Here is a 23129-nt window from a genome sequence, read left to right as displayed (position 1 = left end):
CAGACAGGCGGAAAGGAGGTGTAGTGGGGGATGGGCGAGCTCTTGTTATGACTGGTGCTTGGCTGTGGGACAAACTTCCAGAGGAGGCCTCGGTGTGTTTGTGTGTGAGAGAGTGTGTGTTTTGTCTTTTCCATCTCATGGGTCGGTTCCAGTGGAGAAACACGTCTGCTTGCTGATGTGACGGAGCAGCGGCTGGTATCCGATCGTCGCAGGACTGATGGTTTCGATCCGCAGTGGGGAAGCAGGACGGGCTGTGTTTCTGATCGCGTCTGGAGAATAGGTTAGTCGTCTCCGTGATCGCGGTGTGTCCCGGGTCTGCTCGGCGGGACCGTGGCACGAGGGTGTTGCTGGGCTCGAGGCGGCCCAGCTCACTGTGCTGTGGTCGGTAGGGGGACACGATGAAGGCTGCCTCCTCCTCCTCCTCTCTCGTCACGGGTTAATCATTATATTGAGCCTCAGCGAGTGGCGCTTTGAAATAACAGTGGTTACAGGCGGCTCATTTCCGCATGTCGGGTCACCCCCACTGTGTCGAATATGTGAAGCCGTAGCTGGCTCCTCACCGCCTGGCGTTAGCTTGAATATCATAACCCGGCGATAGTTCCACTGTATGCGAAAACTAAGTGATCCGAACACATAACATGGTCTGATGTGAACACACGAGCTGCGGAAGATATCGCCAGGCGAACAGTTTTATCCAAGTAGGTACGAGATTACAGCAACACTGTCATTAGCATAGCATGCTAGTGCTAACTAGCTCGCTGGTTCTTTTGAGTGGGGTGTAGAGTGGCAGGGACGGGTTTACGACATCGTCAGAGATGCTATTTAAAAAATAAGCTAAGCACGTTTTACGGCTGAAGGGTTGTGAGTAATGAGTACGCCTGCTAACACACGCGGGTGCAGCATATTAGCTTGGTAGCTAACTGGTTCAGTTGGACGGAATCTCGGTGCCCGAGTGGCATGTGAGTTGACGGCTACACAACTAATGCTAGCCGTGGTGCCAACGCTACGCATGTTGTGGCATTAAGCAAATGAATGGGCTGGAGAGCAGAGGAAGCCAATCACACAAATTAGCGAGGTAAACAAAAATAAAAGCGTTCACTGGACAGGCGCCTCGAATAAGTTACGGTGGCCGACAAAGCCTTTTCCCAGGTCCCCCGCGCACATCCACTCTGACCCATGACATGTGGGTAATCCTCAGCCGGCAGTACATTGTAATGGCAATGAGTTGAATGGAGCCATTGCTACACTTAATATATGCAGCATGTGTGTGTTATCATAAGAAGTGGGTGTTTGATTCGCGCTTGTATCACGGTAATAAAGCGCACTTTGACTCCTCCATTAGCACAACGTGAGCCATAGGTCTGCCTTCCTCCAGCAGCGCGAGGGTCAGCGGGCTCATTGAGGTCCGCTCATCTCATTCACTGGCCCCGCGTGTGGGGGGGATGGGCAACGTATTTCCGCTAGTAGCTTACCGTGCTATCCTGCTAATGTAGCTACCGGAAGATTAGCATAAGGACATACCTTGCTTTGGAATTAACATGCACGATATCTGTCCGAGGCCCGGCGCTCACATAGACCGCCAATGGCGACACAAGCCAAAACGCTGAAATCCTTGGCACCAGTGTGTGATCCGTCAGCACTAGTGAGCTGTAGTTAGCCATCACCTTCTTAATCATATACCTGTTTAATAAGTTAAACTGACAGTGGCAGGTCTGTGTGTTATTGACTTTATACAACACATCAAGGAAACACACTTCACCTCTAATTGCAGCCCTTCAGGGATGGTTCAACCATGCACTGCTACAATATCTTCAGACTGTGTTGGCTTCTTTTTTTTGCTGACCCAGTTTCTCGCATTGTTTTTGTGACACGCCCCTTCGTGCTATAACACTTTGTCTGTGCCGCCTTTTCACCCACTGACACATTGCTGCTTAAATGTCCCCTCTAATTGGGGCAATCTCCTTCAGCGATGATAGACAGATACCGTCTCCCATGACTTCTTGGCACGGCCTGCTGTTCTTGCATGTGAAAGTGTATATTTGGCAGTATTTGGGAAAAAATAGGAGCAACTCCACAGTATGTGTCGGGAAATGGTTCAAAGTGGGAAAAGCATCCCAAGCCGATCATTTCTTTTTCTTGTTTGTCAAGTTATTCTACATGCAGAATATTTCATTATTATCGTGGTTTCTGCCCGGAGACACACTGTAATCTGTTTCATTGGTATAACATAGATATGATGTCCACCTGTGATGTTTCTTCAGTTTAATCAATGTGTTGGATGAAGTTAATTCATTTTCTCTCCTGTGTTTCTCAGGTTCTGCCAGTTCCTGCTGAGGACAAGGGAGCTATGATGCACCTTTTGAAGACGTTGTGATCACATGGGTAGGGTATCTCACTAAACACCAATATTCAGTCAATCAGATGTTATTTGTTTAACCCATATTCACAAATCACAATTTGTCTAATCGGACTTTACAAACAGGGGAAAAACATAGACACCTCAGAGAGAGTCACATGTGAGGGATCCCTCTCCCAGGACAGACAGAAGTGCAATAGAAGCCACGTGTAACTGAGAACATCAGCAAAATAACAGTATGAAGACATGTATGCATCCTACTCACAATATAATCTCCTATTGGACCTTTCACAGCTTTTTGTGACTTCAATATTAAGTAATTCCCCTTGCCTGATGATGCCCTCCATGCATTGGTAAACAATGTAGATCCGACTCATAATCAGACTATGCTCTGTAACATATAAACTGGAATTTGAATTGAATATTCTATTAGCAATTAAGTAAACATCATAATCAAAATAATGTCATATTCAGTATAAGTTCAATAGCTGAAGATTTTGCGGTCACTGATACCTGTCCCAGTTTTGTTGCGTTTTGTTCCATATACAGTTTGGCCTCTTTCTATGGCTGCATGTTGACACTTGGAGGATCACTTCACTGTGATAGTGTCATGAGTCGGGATTAAAAGGGAATATAGGTTTATATTCAACGCGTGGGAGAATGGTTTACACAAATGCCTCACACAAAACCATCAGTCTTAAGCATGTCTCAAAAAATAAACATCCCAGTTGTTTACATAAGTATTCCTGTAAACAAGGGTGGTGATAGGTTTCCACTACAACTGTCGACATGTTAGTGTAATGGATATCTTGTCATTTTGTTTAAACAATGAGCTGAGGTCAAGTGTCGGAGACATTCTTGTTGTGGCCTCAGATGAAGATCATGGTAAACAACATACCCAGGTCCATAGTGTGGGAGTGTCTTCAGTGGACTTCTTTGTCTATACATGTGATTTACCTATAAGTTGCGATTTACACCTGTATAAACAGTTTAGATTTGTTTGGTTGTAACTCAAGGTCCATCGGGAGTAACTTGTTGACGGTGTGTTAGAAACATCATGCCTGCTCTATGAATTTTTGAGGTTGTGCACAGGTCTGTGTGATACTCCTATAAGAACAGTTATGCATCAGTGGTGTCCGCAGCTGTTCCTGTGTGCGTATAACTTGGTCAACACTCAGCGTGAGACCTACTTTGGCACAGTTCAAATAACTGGATGTCTGGTAATGTGAGACTGGTTTATGTCAGTGAGTTTCATACTGGAATACGCTTTCATGCAGAGAGCTGTCACCCTGGTTCTCTGCGTCTCGCTGTCAGCAGAGACTCCAGTCAGCAGTGTTGAGAACTACGCTGCATTTCATGTATATTAGCGTCTGTCCATCTGCATGCTCCCTCTCCTGATCGCCCACATGTGCTCTCTCGCTCCTCTGTGGGCCATTCACTTAAATGACGCCATCCCACTAAACCAAGGCTGTCAGACCTATATTCACATACCCCTTAATATAGACCCCTGACATGTTTAAACTGCATCACTGTGTGGGTCTGAATGGAGTAATAGTTTGAACAGATATCCACCATATAGCCTTCAGTGTGTGTCATTTGCAGCTGGGAATCTTGAGGTTGATGCTTTTGTTTGATCCACTTTAAAAGGTGACACCGTAATCTTTAGTGTTAACCGAGGGACCCTGAAAAGAAATGGCTCGTTGTTTAAACCCGTCTTTGGCCGAGCGAGCTGCTAATGAGGCTGTCCAATCCTATCTTGTCAAGCCTACAGCTGGAAATAATCTAACTTGACAAGATTCAGTCCGTGAGGTGAGGACTGGTCATGTTCCTCCTGAGTCGAGTTAGCAGCTAAACACTCCCTTGGAGAAGGAAGCTGTTTGTCTTTTCTGAATAAATGAATTATGTGTCAATAGTGGTGTGTCAGTGTTCTCGATAGAGCTAACGATCGGTGCTGAGGTTCATAAAACATTAAAACGTATTGGACGAGATGTCAGCATGATGAATTTGTCAAACTATTCATATAAGTAAGCTCTGACCCTGTTCACCGCTGCTGCGTCACTTGCATGGTTATGACATTTTGCTGGCACCCTATGAAAGTGGGCTAGTATTAGATAAGCCCAAGTGTAATATCAACATGATTATGGTGCACCTTAACAATAGCAAACATGGTTTTTGAAACCATGTTGTGTTTTGTCATTTATTGTTGCTGTGTACGATTTTCTGGTTGTTTCAAGCCATGTGCTGTATTCTACTGGTTGTGCTTCGCTGTGGGAAACATTCGCCCTCAGGACTTTGTGACCACCTTGTTGGGGATTGCTGAAGGGCTTCTATTAGATTCCAGGCCTCTTGGTTTAGTTGGACTTGGATTTCAGCCTCTGGGATGTGGTAGGAGACATGTTGACTTTTTCAGTGGGCCGGCACGATGGAAACAGTAGAGGTTCTGTACCTCATCCAGACCCCTTGTTTATTTCCACAGTCCCGTTCAAACAGTGCGGGTTCTGCATGAATAAATGTGGAGGCTGGACACAAGAGCTGTACAATCTGTTTTTGCTGAGGTTTAAAGCCGGTCTGTTCTAGACATGTTTGGTTTCCAAATACCCCTCCTAGGTAATTATTCCCAGTTGTAGGTTAATGAATGGAAAATGTTACCCTGCCTAGAGCCAGGAGGTTCCTGCATCCACCAAACAGAGAGACAAACAATATGTTATTACTTATCAAATGGCAAATCCCAATTTATTCTATTCCTCTAGTCTGAAGTTGCAAGATGTAGGTAAGGCTAGATGACGTGTTTATTCTCTCTTCCTCTTCTCTGTTTTCATCATGTGTGCCATGTTAGCTTGTAGTGTAACACCATCCTCAGTCTGTGTGTGTGACACTTCTCTTTTTCAATTGGCTCAGTGCCATTGCATGTCCTCTTACTTTGGAGTATCCATGTTATGTTTCTGTGAGATGTGAATGCTCATAGGTAATGAAGACACTCTGAAGATACAAGTCAAAGTTATTTTCAGCCCATGTCTGTCATGTGTAACACCACGTCATGCTCTGTGGTTTGTTTTTACAGGCTCCTGTGCTGTGCTGACCCAATGGTTTGATCACCAGGACTAAAAATGAGCATAAGCAGTGATGAGGTCAATTTCCTGGTTTACAGATACCTGCAAGAGTCGGGTGAGTTGCACTAGCTTTACTACATTAAATTATTTAAATTAAACATTTTATACTGCTGATCCCTGGCATTGAACTTTAAATCCATTCTTCTGATTGATATTTATATAAAGATGGACGACAGGACTGCCCCCCAAAAGTACAGCCAAAGCTTTTCGATAGCCACCTAGTAGATGTTAAATACATTTCAGATACTTTAGGTAGTTCTTATCACGCTGATGTTAGTTTAATTGTAATTTTTCCAGTAAGTTTGGTTTTAATTAGTTATTTGATGCTATAAAAACGGGGCGAGACATCATGACTGACTACTGTTAGGTTGAATGTGTGTATCAACGGGACCATGATACACCAGGGCCGCTGCTGCTCAGACTCTGGCACTAAATGTTCAAGAGGACTTCGTTAGTATCCAGGGTATTTTAGCTTAACTTCTAGATAGCGAGAGGAAGTGGAGGCGCGTCATCCATCTTTACATACAGTCTTTGTTCCTACTTTCTAAATGATCCTACTTCCACCAGGCTTCTCCCACTCGGCATTCACCTTTGGCATAGAGAGCCACATCAGTCAGTCCAACATCAATGGAGCCCTGGTGCCCCCTGCTGCCCTCATCTCCATCATCCAGAAGGGCCTGCAGTATGTGGAGGCTGAAGTCAGCATCAATGAGGTCAGGCATCATCTTTACGCCATCAGCTACTCATTGATGTCATTTAAAAAACACCAGCAAGAAAAAGTCCACTATCAGCGTTATTTTTTTACTCAAATGTGCCTGTCTGCCAAAATGTTACTTTTCTGACTTATAATAATGTCAATTAGCAATAAATCTCTTCCTACATGAGCAAAGTCTGGTTATATAAAGCTGCATTTTTTTCTGTGTAGGACGGAACCCTGTTTGACGGGCGGCCCATCGAGTCGCTGTCCCTGATCGATGCCGTGATGCCAGATGTTGTGCAGACCAGACAGCAGGCCTACAGGGAAAAGCTGGCGCAGCAGCAGGTGGCATCAGGCAGTTGCAGCGGCACAGGACTCCAGGGAAGCACGAAGAACGGAGAGGGTGCCGCCAACGGGGAGGAAAACGGATCCCACGCCTTAGCCAGTAAGCTAGCTCATGGTTGTTCTGCGTCTGAATCTGCTCCTTAGCAAAGATCTGTGTTTTCTTGTGTTTGGGCGGGAGCAAATGGTCGGTCACACAGAAGGAATCCTTTTTTTTTTTTTCTTCATGATCTTATGCCGGATTTCATTTTGGAAATTAAAGATTAAAGTTTATGTGGAACAATGCAAGCTGTCTGGGATAGTCTGTCACTGACAGTTATATAAATCATGTAATGTAGGATAATACCGCAGCAGGAAGTTGGAACATTTCTTTATAAAATACTGAAAAAGATAATGTATGAAATTATATTATACGATGGAGGAAAAAAGTAAACAGATCCTGTGTCTAATGATTACAATGCTATAAAAGACTGTAAGTCACATTTTATTCAGTAGTGTTAAATCCAACCCCTTTTTATAACCAGTTCGTTAATGTGTGTGAGAGAGTTGTTCACTTCTTTTCTTAGCATGTTTTAATCACAATAATACAATTTATAGCATCTAACACATTGGCTTAATAACTCTTATGTTAAACTCAGTTCCCACCTCAGGCCCACTGTGTTTGGAAAATACATTCTTGGCATTTCAACAGTAGCATAGTCTGCACTAGTGTTGCTAGTCTGTTTGGATTAACAACATTAGACGAAGTAAGTGCGCTGCTGTTGGACTGAAGCTTCCTAGGAAATTAGATGATGTCAAACGTTGTTAAAAAATAATCCAGTTTTCTTGTTAGTATATTTTCCTGATCCACAAATAATTAACGTGGGAAAGCTGGTTATTCATTTCAAAAAGTTAAGACCATTTCACAGGAAACTTGAATCATTACATCTTTCAAGGTTTTCCTGGGGGCTTAAAAACCCTTTAAAAACCCTATAATTTCATATTCTGACTTTAAGCCTTAAAACGTCCTAAAGCTCTTCAAATATTATGCGTTGGTCTTCAGAACATTGTAATCATAAACAGTGTCGTTTATGATTACTCTTGTACAAACTTTTGGATAAATGTTTTGTTTGTGCTTCTCATGCTTCCCGTAGATCACCACTCAGAGATGATGGAGGTTGATCAAGATGTGGAGATCCCCCAGAGTAAAGCCATGGTCCTGAGGGGCCACGAGTCTGAAGTTTTCATCTGTGCCTGGAACCCAGTCAATGACCTCCTTGCTTCAGGGTAAGTATCAACACATCATGCCTCACAGTTCACATGGTTTCTCATGCAGTGTTAAAAATAGACTGGAAAAGTTTCACTCCTCCAGGGCACTTAAGACATGTAATGCGTTCGATTATTTTAATAAACGTTTGTTATTTGTTATCAATGCATTCCTAATCAAAGTCCTTTGACCAAGAATAGAGTTGTTTAACTTAAAACTCCCTCCTAAAAAAAATCCCTCCTATGAAATTCAAGTTTTATTCTTATTTCCCTTTGGGGTTTTTTAAGACAAATTGCTGAAATACACATTAAATGCCATTTCTGATTATTTTCACCTTGGAACTGCAGTTAAACGATGACATTCAGACACCATCATAGACATAGTCTCATCCACATTAATCCAATATCAGCAAAACATAATTATCTGTATGGTAGAGAATTGTCCTGATACATCAGATTTTGAAGCAAGGGCTACGTTACCACTACTTACTCCATAGCTGATCAGGCCAAACCCATTTTAGCATTTTATTGTGTTCATGTTTTACACATTAAGAAGCCACCCACGAAAAAATCTTCTAAAACCTAATGGCTTACAACCTGAGGGCTTCCTGAAAAAACTTTATTTCTAAGGATCTGAAAGATACACATTTTTTTTGTAAATAATTGACTTTGCTCTATTATATATTGACATTTAAAAGAGAAAACCAATAAACCTGTGTTAAGTATGTTGACAGAAGCGCTTGTGGTTTCCAGTCATGTCCAGTTTTCAGAACAAAGGCAATGATTAACAATTGAAGTCTTTTAGTTCATTTTAACTTTCAGCTGCCAACTGGTTTTTATCTACACTTTTTATCTGCTTCAGACTCCAAAAAATACCATAAGGTCAACTAAAGTAAATTTACTTAGTGACCCTGTAATGGCGTTGTACTGTTAGACAGGTCAATCTTTACAGCTGCTGTGGGTGAAACCTACTGGCCATTGCCTCCGCCTCTTTGTAACCAGCGTTTTTAACAACCATTGTGACTTCAAAAACTTTTGAGAAGGCAGAAACTGCCATCAACACAACATGCGTTTCTCCTTCCCAGCATGTATTTTAGTTGAATTTCAATGTATGTCATTGGTCTTGTGTCTTGAAAACAATGACCACTACAAAAAAACGCATGTTGCATCAGATCTTACTGGTTTAAATGCACAGGTCTGTCTGAAAAAAAACATCTCACCGAATCAGTTTCTTCCTGAGAGGATAACGTGCATTTACATATCTTACCACTTCTCCCCACTGTGTTTGGCCCTGTTTAAAACTCACACCATACGTCTGAAGATATCCTATCACAAGTGCATAGCTGTATGTCAGTTGACCCCTGGCTTTAGAATGTCTGTCCACATGCCTCTCAAGTGAGAACTTGTGATCTTATCTCCCTTTGCAATTAAACACACACATCATTGCTAGTTGCAAAGACCAAATGTTTTGTCTTTTTGTCTCGGTCAGGTCCGGAGACTCAACGGCAAGGATCTGGAACCTGAGTGAGAACAGCACAGGTGGATCCACCCAGCTGGTATTGAGGCACTGCATTCGGGAAGGGGGCCAAGATGTACCCAGCAACAAAGACGTCACCTCACTAGACTGGAATGTGAGTGTGTGTGTAGTACAGTAAAATTGTGTGTGTCTGCTCAACCGAGTGCAGATTTGTAGTAATCTAATCTAGTGCCGTGTGTGCATGCCTGTGGCCACTACTTCTGCTCAAGACATTCCTTCTAACCAGATCTATGGGAGAGAGTCACTCAGCCTGAGCACACCACATAAGCACTAATATCTTATCCTTCATAAAATATGTATTAATCAGAAGAGCCTCATGAATATGGATTGTGGAATTTATCTGTGCAATAAGGAACAATGCTGAACCAAAATATGCAAATTAAAGTGAAAAAAATTTAATGCGACTGACTGCAGATGAATAAAAAAACCTTTGTGTCTCTTTCAGAGTGAGGGAACATTGCTAGCAACAGGTTCATATGACGGCTTTGCTAGAATATGGACAAAAGATGGTAAGACTAAGCTTATATATTACAGCGATGATTGTGTGGCCAAATGTTTTTGTTGTCTTTCTAAGAAGCACTGGGTTCTTTTATATTTTCAGGTAACCTGGCCAGTACTCTGGGTCAACACAAAGGTCCTATATTTGCACTCAAGTGGAATAAGAAAGGAAACTTCATCCTCAGTGCTGGTGTTGACAAGGTAAGGCCTGTTGGTTTTAACTGGGGTTTTGAATAAGCTGGTTGAATACCCCTGGTTTTGGAAGCAGTGCTGCTTTTCCAAAATATGAAAGTTTCATGAAACTTTATGTTGTTATTGTCTCATGAACCCCCCCCATGAAATATTCTCATCTACTCTTAACCTCCTTTAGACAGGATGGAAGCAGCATTTCCCACTGGTTTGAACGTTGGCGCTGTTGTCATGAAGATCACATCGTTTCCCAACTAACTCATCTTTGCTCATTTTAGAAAGGCCTCCAGCAGAAAATATGATCTTTGATTCGATTTTCAGACAAAGATTCATAGATGCAGGGGCGGAAATAATATATATTTACTTTTGTTCCTTTGTATTTGTAGTTTTTGCGTACTTCGCTTAATTTACAGAGTAAATCCTTGCAGAGTAAGAGCATCATCAGACGTACTTGAATGTTTCAGTGTCTCTACAGAGATGAGCACCAGCGTGTTGCCTAGCAATGTAGTGTGTTTTTTGTTGGTTGGCTGCAGCCACTGTGGATTGTTGTTTATACATCTCTTCCTTATCTGTTGCTTTCTTCTGCTGTTAGTAGTAAGCAGTGACAGCTTATTTGATTTCTTCAGCTTGATATTGCTCTCTAATACCTGCTATGGAGACTGGTAATTAACAACTACCAGTTGTATGCACAGGTTTCAAAATGTCTGACTGGAATTTATTGGTTGTTTTCAGTACAATTCTCATCTGCAACAAGAACAGGCATATATGCATTAAAATACCATGAAAATACCAGGGCATGTAACCTTACTGTGAATATTATTATCTCCAGTCTTCATCAATACAAATACAAATAAACGTCCACAAATGATAGAATAATTCACTTCCGATTTTAACTGATAATTATTTAATTTAATCTAAGTTTTCTTCAGTATCATAAGCAATTTAGTGGTACTCGTCAATATCACCCATTGGGTAGATTGCAAACCAGAACTGCTAATGGTTGATTCTGCATATGTTTAGCTGGAAAATTATTTTCAAAATATAAACAAATTGAGCTACAAAAAAGGGCTCTCGCATGAAATGCCAATACAAACTTGTAGCTGACATTACAACAGTATATTTGATAGTAGATTTGAAAGGTAGGCGGACAGACGGAAGAGTAGTTCACAGAAAAAGAGCTATTCGCTTCTAATAAAGATTACTGAATCCCCTCCACCTCCCATAGAGAAATGTGTCCAGTCTACATGGGGCTGTACTCTAATATATTTCCTGTAGTTCAAACAAGGCGTTACACAGGGAGGTCTCAGGTTTATTCAGGATAGGATATTAGTCGATCAGCTGCATTGGAGGGTTGAAATTGTGCAGAAATGTGTAATGGTTTAATAGGTTGGTGTTTTTTCTTTATGTCTACTAAAGCACTTGTCGAAGATGAACGGTTTTCCAAGATACAACTTTCCTAAGATGTTAAAGGCACCTTTTCATGGGTATTTCAAATTCTATTTTGTTGGGTCACTATTTGCTCTCGAGGATTAGAGAGTTGGAAAAAGTCTTTAATAGTTAATGTTCACTTGAGAGCTGTATTCTGAAATGACGCTGTGGAGTTTAGGTTGTAGTTAGCACTGAAAACTTCAGCCAGACCATAATCGATAATGGAAGAGAGATAAAATTACAGACAGAGTTAGCAAATAAATGAAAATGATCTATGCGCATCAGTTATGGTAAGGTGTGATGCTTTTCCATCAAACAGAGATCTCTCGCTCTCGAAGTTGTCACAACAAACCATTCATGGACCTTGTGCAACATTGCCATCTAGTGTACTAAAATCTAATAACACACCATGTCACCGACAGGATAGGCTGCACATTAATACTCAAGCGCAGTTGTCTTGCAGGTATAAAAAGGCCTGAGGTGTGTCTATAAACATATATATATGATTGTGTGTGGGTAATGTAAACTGTGTTTAAGTAATGATAAATAATTGAAATATCCTTCCCCCCCGCACAGACCACAATTATTTGGGACGCACACACGGGAGAGGCAAAGCAACAATTTCCTTTCCACTCTGGTGAGTAATAAGACTTTTCATTCAACGGTTTCTGTTTTCAGACCTTCTGCCATAGCCCTTTTTTTTTCTGCCATCAAATCTATCAACACATAGTGACTGATACCTTTGACTCGTATTCAACGTTTCTGAACACATTCTGAACGGCAGCTCTTTTTCTGTGACAATGTTTAGCTTGTTGGCATGTGACCGTAACAGACCTGTCCCTCTAATGCATTTACAAATTGTATTTTAAGGTTTTAAACCTTATAGTATTGTTACAGATCGAGTGTGGCAATAAGAATTCTTCTATCAGTCAATCCTATCATGCTTGTACATGTCAGCGCTGCTCCAGCCCTTAGCTTTGTCTCTGCCACCCAACAGCACCTGCTCTGGACGTAGACTGGCAGAGCAACAACACGTTTGCCTCCTGCAGCACAGACATGTGTATCCATGTGTGTAAGCTCGGTCAGGACAGACCTGTCAAGACCTTCCAGGGACACACGGTAAGACATAGTGTTTATGAGCTGAAATAAAACTGATTCTGAAAAACAATTTGACTTATCCATGCATTCAAGTCATTTTGTAACAACCTGTAAACATACATAGTGTCATGTTTTCTTAAAAGTTTAAAATAGTGCTTGGCTTATACTTTATCGTAAAACCATGTCAAACTTGAGACATAGTTTTAGAAGTTGGTTATCAGGATTCATGGAACTACTGTATAATGTTTCTAAATTAGCTTTGGCCTGTACTCACCACAACACATCTGTGTTTTGTTCTATCCCCCTTCTTACTCCCGGCAGAATGAGGTCAACGCCATCAAGTGGGATCCCACTGGCAGCCTGCTGGCCTCCTGCTCTGATGACATGACGCTCAAGGTCAGTTCACACAATGCACAACAAGTGAATGTCCCCAAATGCCCGAGAAAAGTTAGAAATCAACCTCAATCAGACATAGTTTGAAGGAAAGCGTTTTGTATTATGTTTGTAGCCATCTTAACAGCTGCTTCTTTATCATCCCCTCACCCAGATCTGGAGCATGAAACAGGACTCGTGTGTACACGACCTCCAGGCTCACAATAAAGAAATCTACACAATCAAGTGGAGCCCCACAGGGCCCGGGACAAACAACCCCAGTGCGAACCTCATGTTGGCCAGGTAAGAAAACAACAACAGCAGCAGATAAGCACCAGTTTCACTTTTCTTCTACTTGTGTCATTTGACTGGTCTGTTACTGGGTAGTTTTCTGTTTATAGATACAAGATGAAACCAACAATATGAAATCCTACTATTTTAAATTTAGAAGAAAAAAAAGAAGCTAATAATAACTAGCTTTCTTTGTTATAATTGGATGCTTGATAAATTCAGGTGTGTTAAAACAGGTTCTTTACTGCCTCACTCTGTTGAGTCGTTGATACAACATCGCAACCTTGCCGCAAATCTTTCATATTTTTTATTTTACAGACAATGCAGACAAAATGTGAATTCATGTTTAGATTTGACGTAAAACTATGTATGTTTATTTTCTTAATTCAAGTCCTGTTTATATGGTTTGATATTTAATGTGTAGCTATTTAAAGTAAAGCTTATGGGCAAACAGGTAAATGTCGAGCCTCAATAAAAAAATGTTGTCACCTCCACTGGCTCCCAATCAGGGCCCGCATCGACAAACTCCTCCTCCTCACCTATAAATCCCCCCACGCACTAGCCCCACCATATTTAACCGACCTCCTCCAGCCCTTCACTCCTCTCAGAAAGTCCTCAAACACCGGATTTCTCTCCATCCCCAACACCAAACTGCGAATCTGTGGAGACTTCTGTGTCTGAAACTCTCTCCCTGCCGAAATCTGCAACGCTGCATCTCTGGACAGCTTGAACAACTTCCTCAAACACCAACTGTTTAACGCTCCACCCGGACATTAGTGCTGTTTATTTCTGTCCTGTTTTGTGCCAATTACTTTCTTGGTATAATAATATTATTATTTGTCGTAAAGGGTTTGATAAAGACATCTTATGAATGATAATTAATTATTTCTATTTGTAATATATCCACGTCAAAAATTCTAATAATGAAATATCAATATCGAAAATGTAGCACTCCCTAAATTCAGTATCAGCCCCAAAAAATCGAGAATTTTTATTTGCTTGTGAGGATTTTGTATCTGAATTATGGGATAGTCGACACAACAGTCATTCAATCAAAAATGATGGCGTGACTACTCGTATATCATTTTAATTTATTTGTAGCTTTCATGTCCTGTTTACATGCTTTTACTTTACAACTGGCTACATGGCACCTTATATTCATTCCACTGGACACAGAGCCCACTTCAGTTTCCCCTTTCTCTTTACCTCTCTCCAGCGCATCATTTGACTCAACAGTGCGTCTGTGGGACGTCGAGCGCGGCGTGTGTATCCACACGCTGACCCGCCACCAGGAGCCCGTCTACAGCGTCGCCTTCAGCCCTGATGGCAGGCATCTCGCCAGCGGCTCCTTCGACAAGTGTGTCCACATCTGGAACACTCAGGTGTGTGATCATAGCAGATTGACAAAAACAGTTCTAAAGCTTTACCCCAAAAAAAGGCTTCACAAAAGTTTGCAATTGCTCACATGTGTTTTTGTTTCCTCAGACGGGTGCTTTAGTTCACAGCTACCGGGGAACAGGAGGCATCTTTGAGGTGTGCTGGAACGCCACAGGGGACAAAGTAGGAGCCAGCGCGTCAGACGGATCGGTGAGTTGCGTCGCACACGTAGCCGCCATTATGATCTCTGTGTACAACACAAACACCTGCCTACGGAAATAATATGAACTTTGTAGGTCAAATCTGTGAATAAAAAGTTCTACTCAGGCAAATGGACGCAACTATCTGTTTAATGGTGTGTGGCCAAACTCTTGGTTGACTAAAAGTTCAGTTTCTCTTCTGCTACAGAGAAGTTTAGTGGTTGGCTAATGACAGAGGACTTCCTTGTGTCAGTAATATGAAACACACACATGGCCAAATCAACAGTCACATACGATTTTTGACTCGTCAAAGAGTGTGTCAAATCAAAATGTGAGTCAACCGCAGCAGCTTGGCAGGAAGCCTGTGATCGGGGAGGGGACTGAAGACACTTTATCAGTCAGTTGTCTCTGCTTGAGTTGCAGGACAGTTGCCTCTGCAAAATTCAACTTTGAAGCCATTCCTTTGTTTGCCAAGTAACACTGAGGGACATCATTTCAAAATGTAATTGTCAATTTTGGCACAAACTCTTATACATGCTGTTGGCAGCAGGTAATTGAGTATTGGCCAGGCAAGAAAATAGTATAGAGGGGCCCTTAAAGAAAACCTGCATCACAGATCACACTGCAGCACAATAGCTCATAGCTAAGACCCACTTTGAGGTGGTTTTTGGAACAAGTATCTGAATGTCAATAAGCTGTGTCGAACATTTGATTCGTAAATAAAGCCTCTGAATGTACATCAGTGTCCAATTTCTATATTCATGGACAAGACAAAAGTGGTGTTTAAATAATCAACTCTTATTCCACACAATCATTTGGTCTTATCAGGTCACAATATGACAATTGATGCTCCTCTGTCTTTATCTGTTTTCAGACATGAATTCAGGAAAAATCTCCTCAGTATTGGGTCTGGAACATTTTCTTGACTTTGCCTTTAACAAACACCACAGCAGGAGATTGTCCGGGTTAGACACAACAACAGGAAATTGTCCAGAATATTCTGGCGAGGGCCGGCACCTGGGTAGAGCAGGCAGGAGGCAGGACCTGATGTTTAAATTCTGCGGAAATCGTGTGTTATTATCAATCAACACCAGCGCCAGGCCTCATCACCAAAAGTTGGGGAGCTTGTAACTGTTGTGTGTAACTCTCCTGCTTCCTGCTTTTCCAGGTTTGTGTATTGGACCTGAGGAAATGACACTCGTCTGGGGGGAGCCGTGGACCGACTACGAATGTGTACATGGCCAAACTGACTGACTGTCCCTGCCTGTCCGGCACACTGCTGTAGTCCCATCAGATGCGATGGCCGGCCATTACAGCCCCCCGCCTCTATTTCTCTCTCGCTCTCTCTCATGTACACACAAGGACCAAAACCTTTGCCACACAAAGTTGTTATGCACAGGTCTCTGTGGACACTCACAAGACCTGCAGGAAGAAACATGTGATCACTGAGTATAACCATGTCGGACCCATCGTACACAAACCAAAACACCAGGATTCTTCTTGCTTTGCTCTTTTTATCCTTTGTACCAGGTTTATAAAGATGCTTGTTTTCTGTTGGCCTGTGCATATTGCACATGTCTGGTGTCCTGTGGACATTGTTGTGTTGAATTTGGATTTTACTGATCTCTGTAGGTTTTATATGACGAGTGGGTTGGGAGAGAAGGGAGGGGCGGGGGTGTAGGAGCGGTTTGTCTTTTACAGTGGGTGTTCGAAGCTGTTCATTGGGCGATCCGCTCATCTCGTTCTTGGCACTCTGTCAAGCGCAGAAGACGAAAGCATTGACAATTTTTCCGACTGTTTTTACAAAGTGTCAAGCAGTCTGTCAAACAGTGAACTGTCCTTTGTTTTTGCAACTTTAATCCTCAAAAATGGTTTTCAGGTGTTAATTCATCAGGTTAATGAATCGCTAAAGAATTCAAAACCTCTGCGGCTGTAACTTCATGTTGATATCATGTTCTAACGGTGTGCTGAATGTGTGGACCGCCTGAGGTTCACGTCATTGAAATAGAGCTCGTAAAACCACGGCTGTGCTTTTTGTGTCAGCGGTGAAGTGATGTGACACAGTAATGGCTTATTTTCTGGCATCTGTCTAGTCTCTTGGATATGTAGGGCAAGAGGGAGGGAGAGAGAGATGCAGGAAAACAAGTCCATAACGGCCTGAATTCATCCGACGTGAAATAATTATTTCGTCACAATTGTGCGTGTTTCTTCAGGTAATAGCTTGTTGATATCCAGCCCTGGAAGATAATCAGAATAAGTTGGTCTAGTTGTGTCCCATTTCCTCAGCTTAGTCCTTAAAACAACACAGCATCATCTGCAGTATCACTTCGCTGTCAACTTGGAGTCTTTGTCACACTTTCACTCTGTAACGTGTGCAGCTTTTCATACCCAGTGTCGAGTACACACTACAGTCCTTGGTTTGCTGTTGTCAGGCAGTTTTTGCCCAGCATTACTATACACACACACACACACACACACACATTCTGGAGACGGGCTGTGTTCAGGCCTATGCACAGATAGACAGTGCTTTTGTTTGTAGTGTTCAGAGTTGCCGTTTTGAGGCAGTTCTGCGCTTGTTAAAAAGCAGACTCGCAGCATATGACTTGATGTAACACGGTATCTGCATATAATATATATATAAATATATATATCTGTGCTATCACAGGGGATTCTTTTGTATGCCACTCGTGTGCTGAGGGTGGATTTTAAAGTAACTTTTTAAATACAGTATGTGATGTTGCTGTGCATCACCCGAGGTCGTGATCATGAGGTGTTGTTTTTTATAAAATACCATTAAACAGTCATAGCGAAACAAAAGAGCAGCCCCTTTTAAAGGGTCTTTTTTTTCCTCCTCTGCACTTTAGGCTAAAAATTGAGAAACAGGGAGGTGTGTTTATTCAAGCCATCACGGACTCATCTAATGTTTGAAATGCTCTTAAAGACGAATCAGCTGAAAGTGTCGCAGTGACAGCGGGGAAACGAGGGTCACTAGTGTCCTGTCTGACTCCTCTGGGATTAGGTCCTACCCAGCCGACTTCATGGCATTCCAGGTCTCGTCCCGTAGCCATGGAAAACATCGAAAGGCTCGAAATACCCAAACATACATCAGCAGACGTATTCTTTAGAATGTTACTTGTTAGAAACAAAAAAATTGTACTGAAGCTAAAGAATATCTTGAAGTTTGCTTTAATACAGTCAGCAGTGATTGGACTGTAACACAAAGACTATTTCAAATGATGTCTATGACAGTGGAATGGTATTTTATAATGGTTAGTTTTTAGATGATACGTTTTTTACACTGCATTCAAGTGTGTTTGCTATTTTTTTTTTTTCTTACCGAAAGTACTAATGTCAATTCTATCTTTGCTATGTCGGAGAGCCCTTCAAGGTTTTGTACTTGTCAAAACTTTTGTAATTCTGATTTATTTGTAGCCATGTACTGAAAATGAACAAAAAATATAAAATTTGGATTTAATTGTTGATGTGTAACACAGAACCTGTAAATACCAATTTACACTTTTTTTTGTTGTTGTGTTGTCTTTGCCCTCACTTACGTTGTACTCTTCTCTCTCACTCACATGGTTGCTGTCTGCAGCCTCCTGATCTGACTGTTGTAATATCACTCAGATCTCAAGGTCTAGAATAAAATCTATTTTGATAATATCAGCGTGTTCACCCGTTGGATTCACTCTGCTGCACTAGCTGTCTTTACTCAGGGAGTCAACCTATGAATGGGAAGGACACACCAGAATACACGACGTTGAAGGTCATGTATGCTCACCAAACACATACCGGTTCTATTGACCAGAATAGTACTCTGAGTAAGACACTGCCTCGTAAGCAGTGTTTTCTAATTAAACGTTGTACTCAGATTTATATATAATCTAATTAAAATGTGGATTATTCTGATTTAATGTGCATTATATAGACATGTACGTCTGAATGACATTGTAACATTCTATTGGAGCTTTCACGGCATATGGCGGCAGCAACATATGACCGTTCAAGTGAGAATATGAATCGAATATTATATAATAGCTACTAATGTAAACATAATCAAAATAATGTATTATGCTGAATAAGATTATTGAAATCCATGTAATCATCTTAGTTTGTGAATTCAGAGATATTTGTGGTCCTAAGCTAAAAACAATTCATGATAAGTCACATTTCTTTTTAAACAAAAGACAGATTTTTTTTTTCTCCTGAGTAAAGGTTGTGGCTTTAAACTCTTCTTTATGAGCAGAGAGTGACGGACATGTTGAAAAGAATTCAGAGCAGGTTGACCTAATTCAAAGGATACAATGAATAAATCGGCTAAAACAATTCGGTAGATGCATGTTGAACAAAGGATCCATGTTTCCCTATGTCTGTTGGTCTTCTCCAGGTTCTCCCGCTCCTCCCACAGTCCAAACACAGGCAGGAAAGCGTAATTGGAGACTCTAAATTGACTGTAGGTGTGAATGGTTGCCCGGTGATATGTTGGCGACCTCAGTGGGTCAAACCGCTTCTCGCAACATGTCAGCAGTGATTGGCCACAGCTCCCCCTGCCCCCACAGCCCTCAAAAGATAAGCTGTATAGATAATGGGTGGATGGATGTAAAACAAATGCGCAGCTGCCTGGTCTCAGATAAAATCAGGCCATTAGCAAACCGCCAAACCTCTAAGCTCACCCGGTGCAGTCCACTAACAGTCAATCTGGCTCTGATCTGACTTTCAACTCTGAGATTCTCGAACATCGTCCTCTCCTGTCAGACCTTAAGAGCTCATCCGGCACTTTGTATCATTTCCTCATTGAGAATCGAGAAGTGAAAGCCCCTGACTGGAATGAGTTTTCAATCTTAACGACCCAGCAGTCATTGCATACTATTGGTGTGGTTTTGATAAAGTGATCAAATCAGTTTTTAGTATTTCCTGCATGGGACACGATCCATGTCCCATCCTTTCACCAAAATGGCCTTATGTCACGTCAGCGTTATTTGCAAAATCCTGCTTCATGACGGATAAATAGTGAAAACAAACCTCCTTGGTTGAAATAAAAAAACACCAAACAATGTCAATCAACAAAGTGTTACAGTCATCATGTTGGGTGGTTACCAAAATAACTGACACTGATTGCATCAGTGCCAAGTAAAATATTGGCAGTTCCATAAAAATCTGCCAACGCTGGTTAATGTGGAAATATAAAGGGGAACAAATTGAAATCATAAATAATTGATTAATAATTCTAAAATGTGGAAGTATAATGAATAATCTTAAAATAAGAATGATTATAGCCATTTTCCCAGCAGCAGTTAAATAAAATTCAGTCGTCTGTGCAGTTTGCTCACTGACACCGAGCGAATGAAAGAAAATACACATGCAATTACATACAAACGGATGTGGGCCACTTCCGGCACTAAAGTTGCTCTCACTATTTGGATGTGTTTGTGTTTGGTGTTTGGCGCCAACCTTGACATGCGGTATTGCTGTGGCTTACCTTTGGCCCAGATCTGGCAAACAGGGGCAGGCAGCCCCAGCTCACTCTCACATTAAGGCGTACAGACAATTTAGAGTCTTCAGATATAACCCATCTCCAGTCTTCATGTCTTTGGGCTGTGGGAGGAAGCTGGAGTACACAGAGAAAAAAACAAATATGCAGAGAACATGCAAACTCGACACAGAGAGAGCCAAACCAGGATTCAAACCAGGAACCTTCTCGCTGTAAGGCGACAGTGCTAACTCCTGCTGGCCTGTTATTGTGAGGCCATTTCATTCATTCAAGCTGTTTGTACTTTGGTATCGTCCAAGTTGCCGGTCAAGCCTGCTCGATCTTGACCCATCAGGAGAGTGCATGTAACTGATGTTAGCTGAAGTAAGTGAGCTGGGAGGAAGTGGAGGCTGTTTTCATTTCTGTGTCCTGCCCGAGTGAGAGTTAACGGCCGTTGAGTCATCGTTCCCCTAATGTAACACAGCCCCTTGTTCTCCTCCTCTATACACCTGCGTCACAGTAATAAAGACTCATCAAGATGCTAGGACTCATCAAGATGCTAGGTTATTTCTTTTAAATTGATTATTTGTGTGCATCTTTCCAACTTTGGAAGAAATGAACACGTGTGTATATATATATATATATCCTGTTTTTGTCTACATCCGTGACCTCCTGACAAACATCTCTGTTAATCAGGTCATTCAGTTTATTTTAAGACCTCGGCCGACTGTACAGGTCCCTCGCTAAACTCTCAGGTGAAACTCTGAGCTCCACTAAATGAGGTCTGACAGTTTGGACTTTGTTAGCATCAGTCTGCACAGAATAGACAATAAGTGGAGATGATGATCAAACTACCTAACTGAGTCAGTTTGTCTGAATAATAAAACTAAAGGTCTGGTTAGGGCAGTAAAAGTTCAAAGCAAATGATATTCCAGTATGGTCATATTTAGTGTTTATTTTTAGCATGGTTTATGCTTTATTACGCTTTCAGTTAACACATAGATGAGGATACATCTATGACAATAAGAAAACCTGAAAACCATCAGATATGACAAATTATACTATAAACTGATACTTCACAGCAAAACAATTGTAGAATTTATGGATTTATATCAATGACACACAGATGGGGGCCACTTCGATGCAGCACTTTGAGCCTTCTTGTGATCCTGGATTGGACGTGACCCTAAAGTTGCCCACTGGCCCAAATATCCACAAATAAGTGTTTTTTGGAAAACATTCGCTGCAAGAGGTAATCAGGATGTGAACTTAAAGTGGCCAAAGTGGTAAATGGTGAATATGGCCCAAATATCACAAAACTAATTCGAGCCACCTGTGGTTGACATGCAGCAGAACCATCACAACATGTCATATGTGAGCCAAATCTGGGCCAAAATAATTTTGCTTTGTGGGTTATTGCAATGAATACATTTTTCTGGTTTTCTGTTACAACTTGACTGCAATTCCAGCAATTTTTTTTGATGATGATTTCAACCAATAGCTGTAGACCTGGTAGGGGGATAGAAAAAAGTGTCCTGAGGGTTTAATTACAAATTTAAAGAGCTGCACCTCCAACAAGTAGGTCACTCAGAAAACGCGTGCCTAGGCAAAGACTAACCATGTCTCACCATGTAAAAAGCAGTGAAACCAGATTCCTTGATCCACTCTTGTATCAACCTCACCCTGTGAGAGACTTTTTGACCATCCCCATACAGTGAATCTGTTCACCATGAAGAGACTACAGCCAGACTGACTCCACAGATACTCCCTTCTCTGCAAGCAGTACCTGAGGGCTGGTTATAGACAAAGGAGCAAGTAGCAGTACACTGTCGTGTCTACCCTCATGGACTTTCATATCTCATTCAGATGCCCAGACTGAGTCACCAACTCCAACTCCTTTGCGTAGTACGTCAGTGGCTAGACGCAAAGTTTTGGTATGCTTGTTTTCGTGGATGTGCTATTAGGGTGACAATCGCTCATGTGACTCTGTTGGCGTTTGTATATTGTTCCACCTTCTGGTCTCCTTGATGCATCCAGTCTATGTTAAACTTTTCTGCATAAGACATCAGCTGCTGCTGAGTTCTCCCTTCACTAACTTCCAGACAACTTCCATCACACACCCCTCCACAATATTTCATGGAATTCAGATGACGAACAGACAATTAGAAACACGGACTCCTCGGTGAAGGTAAATATTTATTACAGTTATTTCCTGTTCACAAGAGCTCATCAACATACAACTACATAATATGTCAAAAAAAGATGAACCTATTCCATAGAGAGTACTCTGTATAAAGACATGGATGATGATTCACTTTTAGGGAGCATGCTCACAATGATGTTGCTAATATGTTGACATTCAGCAGGTTAATTCAGTGTGTTAACATGCTCACATTTGGTAAGTAGAACTAGGCAGAGTACAGACAAGGCTGATGGTATTGTTGTTACTTTATTTCCTGACAGTTTAAATACAGGATGTGGTGCATGATTCACTCAGCGAGAGCTGGAGAGGATCTTCAACCACAAACCTAAACATTAACGGCAGAGAAGTGGAGGAGAATTTGAATAATTTTGCCTCCGTGCAACAATAATGTGTCTTATGTGCCATAAAATCCTGCACAGAAATATATAAAAAAAAGTCTGGCATGTAAACAGATGCAATAAACCATTGGTGCTCTTAAAGGGATTCTGTGCATCATTACATGGATCATTTGCCAGTCACAGATTAATTATTAATTCCTCCTCTCTCTGTTGCATTAACACTGTATATTATATTACATTTTGCTCACTTCAGAATGCACCTAACTTCCCCTAGTTTGGTCTAGGTTCAGTTTTAATGGTTAAATCGAAGTCGCCTAACCAGTTTTAAAAAGGTAAATCGGACAAAACCGAATTTGTGAAATGATTTCACAGTTGGAT

General features: G+C 41.5%; 1 protein-coding gene across 3 annotated transcripts; it reads left to right on the top strand.

The window, feature by feature from the left end:
* On the top strand, nt 1–18403 carry LOC128454384 (F-box-like/WD repeat-containing protein TBL1XR1). Of its 3 annotated transcripts, none has more exons than XM_053437775.1 (16): nt 1–280; nt 2315–2382; nt 5418–5521; nt 6034–6179; nt 6392–6608; nt 7639–7771; nt 9240–9381; nt 9733–9796; nt 9889–9986; nt 11979–12039; nt 12400–12521; nt 12822–12896; nt 13048–13175; nt 14380–14545; nt 14649–14750; nt 15909–18403. In XM_053437775.1, exons 3-16 carry the CDS (start codon nt 5464–5466, stop codon nt 15933–15935), a joined length of 1539 nt encoding a protein of 512 aa, XP_053293750.1. In that variant the 5' UTR covers nt 1–280; nt 2315–2382; nt 5418–5463; the 3' UTR covers nt 15936–18403. The 3 variants fall into 3 exon arrangements, with proteins under 3 accessions (XP_053293750.1, XP_053293749.1, XP_053293751.1); XM_053437774.1 differs by lacking the exon at nt 1–280 and adding an exon at nt 493–698; XM_053437776.1 differs by lacking the exon at nt 1–280 and adding an exon at nt 493–702.
* The last annotated feature ends 4726 nt before the right edge of the window (nt 18404–23129 follow it).

This window comes from Pleuronectes platessa, chromosome 13 (assembly GCF_947347685.1).
Source record: "Pleuronectes platessa chromosome 13, fPlePla1.1, whole genome shotgun sequence".
Taxonomy (NCBI): Eukaryota; Metazoa; Chordata; class Actinopteri; order Pleuronectiformes; family Pleuronectidae; genus Pleuronectes; species Pleuronectes platessa.
The sequence above is the reverse complement of the archived record's forward strand: the minus strand, read 5'-3'. Positions and strand labels throughout refer to the sequence as shown.